The sequence below is a fragment of the Pteropus alecto genome, unplaced genomic scaffold (assembly GCF_000325575.1).
Source record: "Pteropus alecto unplaced genomic scaffold, ASM32557v1 scaffold155, whole genome shotgun sequence".
Lineage (NCBI taxonomy): Eukaryota > Metazoa > Chordata > Mammalia > Chiroptera > Pteropodidae > Pteropus > Pteropus alecto.
In genome coordinates this window covers 662,580-672,841 of record NW_006438113.1, presented here as the reverse complement: position 1 = coordinate 672,841, position 10,262 = coordinate 662,580, and the positions used below count along the sequence as shown (strand labels likewise).

At 50.8% G+C, this 10,262-nt stretch overlaps 1 protein-coding gene across 4 annotated transcripts in view; it reads left to right on the top strand.

Annotated features, from left to right (window-relative positions):
* LDB3 (LIM domain binding 3) overlaps positions 1 to 10,262 on the top strand; it is a 66,100-nt gene that overhangs the window by 33,845 nt on the left and 21,993 nt on the right. For 3 of the 4 annotated variants that reach the window (XM_006915445.1, XM_006915443.1, XM_006915446.2), the window contains one exon: positions 8,174 to 8,316. In XM_006915445.1, coding sequence (XP_006915507.1) covers positions 8,174 to 8,316 — 143 coding nt within the window. Of the gene's footprint in view, positions 1 to 4,773; positions 4,957 to 8,173; positions 8,317 to 10,262 lie in introns of all 4 variants that reach the window. The other variant, XM_006915444.2, reaches the window with a different exon arrangement.

The following is a 10,262-nucleotide window of genomic DNA, read 5'->3' as shown; positions in this document are numbered from 1 at the left end:
GGGCTTTCTTTCTGCCTCCAGGGACCTTGACAATCCCATCTAGAAGGGCTGGCCAGGGATACTACTCTAGCCTTCCTACCACCCTGAGATGCTCCCCAAAGTCCCCTGCCAGCCTATTCCACTTTGGCCTTTTATCTCTTCCTGCTTCTAACAGTCTGACTCCAGGGCCAAGGCCAAGGCCAGGCAGGGCAAGCTGGCTGAGGGATCAACAGAGGAGATGAGGGTATGTGCTCCTGCTTACGTCTAGGCATCCTGGAGCACATCTATATTTAACTGAGCTTTTATTGAGGACTCCCAAGGACCAAGGGTTGGTTGAGGGGCCAGGGGCTGACAGACAGAGGCCCCAGGCAGTGGGTATCCTGAGGTTGGCAGAGGATCTGAGCCAATCAGTCAGAGCTCGTGGCCTAACAGTCCTCTGTCCCTGGCCCCCAGCCTGTTGGAGCCCTCTTAAAGCTCTGGAAAGCTCTCATCTGCATTTCAGCCTGCCTGGTGCTTCTTAGTGACCCTAGGCCCCTGCATGCAGCACCTCAGTGGCCCCAGGCCAGGGGTCCACATCAAGCCCTCTGGAATAAACAGGAAGGATGTCCTCATTCAGCATTCTTTGTCCATGGGCATTAGTCAAGGCACCATGCCTGGCTGCTATGCATGCCAAAGAAATCAGAAAGGGCTGATGTGGCTGTGACTGACCATGATGCAAGGTTGTTCATGGGAGGTCCAGAGACAGGGAGTGCTCCTTTGACTGAAGGATCGGAAAAGGCTTCCTAGCAGAAGGCATCTGTGTGTCTGATCTGCAAGAACAGTTAAGATTGGGGCATGTGCCATTAGGGGAGACTGGACAGCTACTCTAAGCAGGGGGAGCACAGGGGTTGATTAATCCAGAACCCAGGATTAATCATTCTGGCTGGAATGAAGGGAATGCAGAGGATGTTTTGGTTAGTAGTGGTCCAGAGCTGGAATGACAGACTATGAGATATTGACTGTATTCTGAAGATAATGAGGGACTAGCAAAGGTTGCTGAGCACCACTCACACCGCAGCCTGTGGGGATTGCTGTGCACTGTTCTCAAGAAGTGTCATTTGCACAGACTACAATTTCAATGGGGCCCTTGGAGTTTTCCAGTGCAGCAACCCTCCTGCAAAGTGACATGGTCAAGGCTTCCCTGAGAAGTAGTATTAGGCTGCAAGATGAAGCAGGTGGATGGCAAAGTGAACAATTTCAAGACCAGCTACCTGACAGGTGTTCTGTCATCATCCAATTAACAAAGATGTTCATATTTCATTCTCTTAACTAATACAAATAATATCATCACCCCAATAATGGCATCCACCTCCCAGCACCATTAGTCACAACACCTCCACAATCACCAACAGTTCCAGCCTGAGCCCATTGACCACAAACTCCAAGAGCTAGCACCACCAACAGTTCCAGCCTGAGCCCATTGACCACAAACTCCAAGAGCTAGCACCACCATACCAGCCCATCCTTTCCATACATAATATCATTGCCGTCCATAAGAGCATCAACTAAGGGTTACCACAAGAGAGCAGGGGCACAAGGTTGGCATGCTTTACCTTGATGCCAGCTGGGTTGAAGGAAGAGATGGGATGAAAAGGGAACTGTAGCCAGGCTGTATTTCTCCTCTGGCCATACCCTGCCTATGCACAGTTGAATATAATTGGCTTGGTTTGGTTTCTGTTTAGATATTTAAAGTGAATTATGAGTGGGGTAGGAGGCAGCTGTAGAGTAGTCCTAAACCAGGCTGGGGTGATCTTATAGGCACTGTCTTTAGGACTGAATCAGAACCAACTAAATTCTCTGCATACTTGCTCTCTGAGACACCCTCCTTGGTTTTCGGGGGCTCATGAAACTTCTGACAGGAATTGGCCTAGACAAGATCCTTCAGGATGCCCTTCAATGCCTATCCCTACCTCCCCTGAGCCCTGGATGCTTCGTGTCTACAGACAGTGGTCTTAGATAAGATGCCACTCAGCAAGAACCCCAAGTAGCAGGCTCATGTGCATGCCCTTTGTCCTGACCTTGCAGTAGATCATGAATTTTCCTAGGGCCCACATCTAGCTCCAGTTTTATGCATCCTCCCCTTCCCCCAAAAATCCAGGGTTCATTTGGAGCCATGTCTGGAGAGAGCACCAAGTAAGCTAGTCTGGCAGGGAATTGGAGCAGCAAAGAGGACAGGCGAACCCATTTCCTATTTGTTCTGCAGAATACTGTCCTTAGCCCAGACATTTTCATCACTCATGTCCTGAGTGGTGTTCTCAGTTCCCAGAAACCCACTGGAAGCATGCACAGGGTCAAGGAGAAACAGATAAAGGAGACTGGGTGTCCTATGTCAGCCTGGGCCTTCCCAGACCATACTTGCCCACACTGTGATGAGGGTCTATCAGCTAGCTCAGCGGTATGGCTTTAGTACTTCCACCTACTTCTCTGAGGCAGCCACTTCACAGGAATAGCTTCCAGAAGCCAGGTTTTTTCATGGAGGATGAGTGAGTGGCCTCATGGAAGAGCTAGGGCCGGACACTGCTGCAGGCATGAGAACTGGGCTGCCTGAGGCCTCCTCTCTAAACTAAGCTGGGAAAGGGCTGGTCAGGACATGGCTACTGCCCTTGCTCATGCTGGATGTTTCCTACATAATCACAGAAAAGAATCGTGTTCCTTCCCATGAAGCAGTCAACCCAAACTTTGCCACTTCTCCAGCTCTCTTCTTCCAGCCTTCTCACATTTCACACCTTTCTCTGTTCTACACCTCACTGGATAGAGGAGAACAATTCAGCAAACCAGCTCATGGCTCTCTGGCATTCCTATCTGAGACAGACGTCTGTAGTACCTTCTTACAGTGTGTTTCATGGACCAGCAGCATCAGTTATCACCTAGTAGCGTGTTAGAAATGTAGACTCTCAGCCCCACCCAGACCTGGACCTACAGAACCAGAAGCTTCATTTTAACAAGATTCTCAGGCGATTTACCTGCATATTAAAGTCTGAGAAGTGTTGTGGTGATTAGGGCTCACACTCTTCTCTGCCACTTGGCAGCTTTGTGATGTTTTAGCGGAGATTCAGTCTCTTTGGACCTCAGGTTTCTTATCTGTAAACTGAGGATCTTGATATCAATCATCCAGCAAGGTTGAAAAGATCAAATGAAGTAATGCTTATCCAGCTATTAGCACAAGGCCTGGCATATGGTAAGCACTCACAGAGGAAAGATTATTATTCTAATTATTTCAAATAAGAAGAGTGCCTTTTGTTGGGGAAAAAAATTTTACTTGCCTGACTGTAAAAATAAGGTTTTTTTTTCTCCATAAGGGGCCACTTGAGGTACTGGGTAAAGCTTCAATTCAAATGCTCCTCAGTCAGATCTTGCTGTCACTACCTATACGTTCTAAGTACTTGAGCAATTGAATCCTCCGTCCCCATTCCCTCATCTATTAAATAGAGTCACTAATATCTACATCAGAGGGCAGTTGTGAGGAACTACAGACATATGCCTGGCACATAGAGTACCAGGTCAATAAATGAATTACATAGCCTGGGGACAGCATTCCCACTTATAAGAGTCACAGTATCTTATTGCTGCTGTAGCAAGTACAAATCTTAATTCAGTGACCCAGATGAGCAAAGAATGTGCATTTCTTTTCTTTCCTATAATTTAATTTGTATTCTCTGTCCTGTTTCATAGGTGGCAAAAATCTAATCTCATCAATCCAGGCTCTGATGCTCCTGTCTTGCCTAGATTGGTTCTGGGGAAGAGATGCTCATAGAATAACAGTATAGGCAGAGTGGGGCATCCAGGCACCTGGTCCTTGACATAGTCTGCCTGCAGTGGCATCTGCGGGGATATCCCCACCCTGTTTGGTCACACTGGCCCACACTGGCACAGAAGTCACCTCTCTTGTTCCCAATTTCAAGGACTTTCAGATGTGCAGACACTCAGGGCCATGGCCAGGTCACTCTTGGATGTATGAGAAACCCTCTACAGCAGCTAGGGCATACGATAGCCTGGGGATCTTTGGGCTGTCGTGGATCAACCTCCCCCTTCACCATGGGCATAGGAGACCCTAGGGGCCTACTATCTCCCCAGGGTTTACCCAAACAAGAGATTCAGTCTTTCTGGACTTCAGAAAAGGAGCACAGCTGCCTCTGTTCTTGAATCCCCCACAGCACGATGCCCCCTTTCTGGCCCAGATAACCTCAATCTGCCTGGCATGGTAGCTTTCATACATCTTCCAAATGTGTTGTCAGTGCCCTGCCTGAGTCCTTTGCAGCCCAAAGCCCAGGCTTTCACCACTCCAGAGCCTAAGCCCTTGACCCTCAAATATCTGACCTCTGCTTTTCTCAATGTATCACCCCTTCTCAAAGGCAATGTGTGCCACTGACTAAATGGGGAAAGGGAAAAGAAAAAGGAAAATAGGATGGGGAGGAAGCTTGGTTGATAATTCAATCTACTTTTCCACCACACTATATTTTTGTAATACATACTCAGAAAAATTCAGAAGTACACAAAACTGAGAGTTGGGAATCTCACCAGGCTTGAGAATAATTTTGGTATTGCTACTATCCTCCTTATGGTCTGAACCCTTTCCTCTTGGAGTCTTGGGGGTATTCTTTCCCTGAGCCTGGGAATACACCTTCTGGAATACACCTTGCTGTTTGTAGTACTGATGGTGCCTTCTACCCAGCCTGCCTTTACTGCAGCCACTGCGCCCCAGTCCTGCAGAGGGGCCCCCTTGACCTGTTGTCTTTCTTGGTCCCACCTCATCAGCACCCCTATTGAGCATGCTCCAGTGTGCACCAGCCAGGCCACCACCCCACTGCTGCCTGCTTCTGCTCAGCTGCCTGTTGCTGCCTCTCCCAGCACAGCCTCACCGTCCCTGGCCGCAGCTGCTGCCCTTGCTGCCACCGCCTCTGCTACAGCCCCTGCCTCAAGTGCTGCAGACAGTCCAAGGTAACTGGCCCACAGATACTGGCCCTGGCTTAGTCGGGGAGGCAGGAAAGGCCTTACCCTGGGTCCATCTGTTGACAGCTGTGTCTAGCCCTCAGAAAGGCCCATCCAATGTGGTTAGGGGCCCAGGGCGCCAAGGTAGGCCAAGGGTAGCACTGCTTGCTGCAGAGAGTGAAGAGGAGTGCACTGTGTTGCTGAAGACAAAGGCAGGAAAATGTGCTACCCTGCCCTCCAGGGACACACACTCTAGCAAGAGAGGTAAAAGACACACACACACACACACACACACACACACACCAACACACACACACACACACACACACACAGAGTTAGATAACAAAGGGAGACTGTATGGGAAGTCTGTGTTCCTGGAACTGGAATTAAGGAGAATTAAAGATATCCCCGTGGAAAGTCAAGGAAGTCTCCACGGAAAAGGGAGCATTGACCTGGGCACAGAGGCATGTCAGATATTTAGTGACTAATTTTCCCTTGTCCCTTAGCCTTTCTCCTCTTGATGGAGAAGCATGCTAATTCCAGAGGCACTTGGTACAGTGGGATTTGAATCTCTGCTTTACTACTTACTGCCTATAATCTTCAGAAAGTGACTAAACTCTGAATCTCATTTTCCTCATCTGCTATGATATTTAATGCAATGTTTATTTTACAGGATTGGGGTAGAAAAAGTGTACATAAAACACCTAGCACATAAAATGCTCTCAAGTATTGCAAGTTACTGCTTTCCAACTTGCCTTCCTGCATACTCAGCGAAAGCAGGGTTGGGGGTGTTAGAGGGGTGCTGGGAGGTGCAGGGAAGTGGAGGGGATAAGCTGACAGGTCATTCTGGAGTGGCCAGGCAGTATAACAGGCCCAGCAGACCCAGCTCTTTCCGGGCTGAGACGAGCCGTCAAGTTGGTATTAGGGTCAGAGCCAGCTTTCTCAGTCTCCCATGCTCCTCTCCCAGGGTTTTGCCAAAGGACATACCTCTCTGAGTCAGGATGCATGGGTCCCTGGTGAAGCCTGAGGGGTACGAAGGGTGAACAGAGTGACCCACAGACCTGCTGGCTGCACCCCTACTCCTGGGGCTACACAATGATCCAGATGGTACGGAGCCAGCCCAACTTAGGCTTCAAGGGTGAGCCAGGCCAGCCCCCAGGGGTCGTTCTAGCTCAGCTTCCTTGGGGGCACTTAGCAAGTGCTTCTCCTCTGCACACCAGAATCACTTCAGGTAAAGGCACAAAGAAGAAGCTTAGAGGAGGATAAGAAATTTCTCCGTTGCTGAGTGGGAAGATGCCTCCTGGGTTTGGATGGGGGAGTGCTACATGCTGGGGTCCTGCCCAAGAGCAGACTCCCTCATCACACATCAGGTGTCTGTGTCCTGAGGCCCATGGGACTCCCTCAACAGGGTAAACCTTTCCTTCACTTTGCCCTGCAAAGAGAGATGAGGCCTGGGTGGAGGTTGGGGAACCAGAGCACTCCCAGCATCAGGCTGGAGCAGAAGGGATCAAGGGACCATACTCTGGGCCTAGATACCTCCCTTTCTTGCATAGGGCTAGGATGGAGCTAGAGGGGGCAAGTGGAAGACAAATGGCCACCCAGCCTTTTACCGGAGCATGGCCTTAGAATTCTTGCTGGATATCTTAAGCTTCTGCTTCCTCCCCCAATATCAGTTCCTGACCCAGGACCCATAGCTCCTGGGATGCTGGGAAAACACCCTCCACTGGTGGGAAAGTCTGGCTACCGACTAGGCCTTCTCTCACCACAGAGGAAGCTGGGGACCCCATGGACACTGCCTCTTCCTCTTCCATTGAGGCTCCTACTCCACTGGTCTTAACAGGGATTTATCAGAGAAGGGCAGGCAGGCCTAGGGAAGGGTGACAACGGCCTCATTTAACCAGAAACATGGCAACGTGCCAGGGCAAGTCTGCACACTGCCCAGGTCTGGGATGCTGACTGGCTGAGGCTCGTTCCACCTCCACACTGTCTTTCTGAGGAGATAAACAGTAAATAGGAGCTTGACAATAGATTCTTAGCTCCAGGCTACCCCCTCCCAGAGCCCTAAAGAGGAAGATACTCCCTTATTCTATGACTCTGCTCAGCATGATGCACAGGCACTGGGCCCATGGGAAACAGAGGCAAGGAAGGCAGGAAGCCATGGGCTGGTGAGGGTCAGTAAATTTCTAGGTGCTCACTTCTCTAGCACCTCATCAATGACCCATTTACTCTGGGTATGGTTGCATTGTCCCTGTTGGGATCTGAAAGATGCAGGGAGAGACCAGGGACATGTTCACTAGTTTTAAATGGAAAAAAAAAAAAAAAAGGTTTCACAGACAAATGAAATTGAGAAACACTGGATCAGCAAAGTTTAACATTCTGCTTAACTCCAGGAGTTCTTGGAGCCTTTAGCTCTCCAAGAGCAGAGGCCGAGTACAGCATTTCCTGAGGGCAATGAACTGGGAGACTTTTTTTCCATCTCTTTGGTTCCTCGGTCACAAGTAGGAAAAGATTGCTCTAGGCCTCTTGGCAGCTAATCCAGTGGGAAGAGGGCAACAGGAAGAATTCTATATGTAAGAGAAGTGTGTGTGTGTATGTGTGTGTGTGTGTGTGTGTGTGTGTGTGCGCGCCACGCGTGCGTGTTGGAGGGGACTCTCCTAGCTTCCCATGAGCCCTCCCTAGAGCACTCTAGCTCAGAAACCTGAGACTTTGCAGCTACTTTTAGCAACAATAGAAAGGGGGAGGCAGAAGTAGGCGGGGAGCCAGGTGGTCTGAGGCCATGATGTGCCCCAGAGGTCAGAAGGTCAGTGGAGTGGGGCAGCTCTGACCACCTTCTTCTCTCTTCTGCCCTGACTCCTCCAGTCCCAGACCTACCCTTACGGTCTCTTCCCATGGTAGTGAAGGGTTTTCCATGCATCCTCCTGTCCAGCTGGTAGCTTTCCTCCCTCTCTCCAAGGTGGTGACATCAGCAATGGGCTGTGATTTTTGAGATATCTCTGCTGCTTTAACCAAACTCACCAAGACTCAGAAAGCAAGGAGCAGCTTCCTCCCCTTTAAGATTCCAAGGAGCTTTCCTTCACAGCCTCTGGCAGCTGTTCAGGATCATCTCTGTTAGGTTTCCTCCTCACAGAGGCTCCTGAGGATTGCAGAGCCAACCTGCCATGGCTTCAGGCCCCAGGGCCTGGGTGGGGCTGTCCTTCTGGCTTCTAACTCTTCCCCTTGTTTCCAGGCCCCAGGCTTCTGCCTACAGTCCCACCAATGTGACCTCTCCAGCACCTGCCGCCCATACATACAGTGAGACCCAAGCCGCCCCTGCGCCCAAGCCCCGGGTCGTCACCACTGCCAGCATTCGGCCTTCTGTCTACCAGCCAGGTGAGAAGCAGAGCGAGAGGCTGTCAGACTTGGCATGGGCTTCAACAGTTAGCCTTAAGGTCACATCCCCAGAAGGAAGGTGGTCAGTGAGGCCTTCCTTCCCCCAGTTGTGGACCAGACCTATAAAGCGTGTCTCTGGCACTGGAGAAGACAGGTGGGCAGTGCCAGGCAGGGTTGGAGCCTCCTAGCTCTTAGAAAAAGGATGCTTCCGGGGATTTTCAGGCTCGAGGTGAGGGAAGATGATTTAGAAGTAGAAGCTTATTTCTCTAAGAGTCTTGGTCTGGCTTAAGCTGGAGGACGGGCAGCTATATCAAAAATGCAGTGGGCTTTGGACAGAGCTACTGCATCAACCTGTCTGGTCTTTGATTTCCTCAGCTGAAGCAGGGTAACTGGAGGCAAGGAAAGGATAGGTGAGGCAGCAGAGTGGCCAGCACAGGGTCTGCCGGTGGCTGAGCTCAATGGCTATTTGTTCCATCCTTCTGGTCTCCATTCTTTTCAGTGCCTACGACCCTCTTACTGGGATGAGGACTCAGCCCTATGATTCCCTCTTTCCTAGCCAGTGTTAGGCCTGCTTCCCAAAGTCCCAGGGCAAGTCTCAGGCTGGCTTGTACCCTACCTTCCTCTGCCTGTCCTTGCTCAGTAAACCTAGGGGCTCTTTAGCAGGGATTTTCCCAAGCTGGAGGAAGGTCCCCTGTACCCTGATCTATAGGATGTACCCACAGGAGGGCTCCTGGCATCCAGGCCCTGAGTGCTGATATCACCATTTACCCTCTCTTTCCTACTGGATTCTGACTGTGAATTCCCAAAGGTTAGGGCTATGGCATATTGTCTCCACTATCCCCAGCACCTGACTCTGGTCTGGCACAGAGGAGCTGCCCTGTAGAGAGATAAATAGAAACAAATGAATAAATGCTGGTGAGAATCACAAGTGGAGGGCCACTTGCAATGGGGAGTAGGGAGTGGGAAAGTGAGGAAGTTAATGTCTTGTTTGGGAAAAAATGAGGTAGCTAATTCTAAGGGAGCAAGAAGGAGCCTTCTTTGTGTCATGAAAGAGAGTAAATAAAGGACCATAAAGTCTGGACTCTGGAGCATGTCTTGTTAGGGAAATTGAGAAACCCAGTGAGTATTCTCACTGTGGCAGGAGAGCAAGGGAGACAAGACAGGGACTGAATCAGGAAGGGCCTTGCTTGGGGAACTTGACTTGTGTAGGGTAGAAGAGTCCCATCAGCCCTCGGTTTACAGAACTCACTGACAGCAGCGTTAAGTGTGGGCGGTAGAAGGGGACTCCCTGCTAAGGCCTGCTCTGTTCTTTAAGGCAAAGTACTTCATCTTCTGTACCAGAATTTCCTCCTTTGAAAGATAGTCATGATACTGTGTAAGCTTTGTGTTCTGAAGATGAAATGAAGCACCTAGCTCAGTGCTGGGCACACAGGAGGTGCCCTTCTTTGTCCCTTCAGAGGCAGAGTCACAAAGCTCGCAGGTTAAAAATGCACAGGATTAGGTAACAATTTGGAACGGACTGCAATGGTGAAAAATCTTAAATGGAGCTGAAGGAAGCGGCTGTCCTGTGCAGATGGGGAACACCAGAGGGAGAGTGGAAAGGAGTCTGGAGGAGCAGCGGCGAGTGGAGATGAGGCTGGGGTGGAGGGGACCAGGAGGGCATATCCGTCCCGACCCCGAGTAGGGCTCTCCTCCTAGGCAGGTCCTTCTGGGCACCTTCCGGGGCGGGCCCCGGGCTTTGGCGCCCCCGCCCCGGCCCTGGGTTCTTTTCCGAAGGTCCTCCAGGGGACAGCACGGCTCCGGGGACGCGCACTGCCTGGCCCGCGCAGCGCCCCTTCCCTCCTCCTTCCCGGGCTGTGCCCCAAGCGGGCGAGACGTGCTGGAGCCCAGGCCTCCGCGGCGTTCCCAGGCCGGGCAGACGTTAACTCATTCCTGCCTGGAGGTTA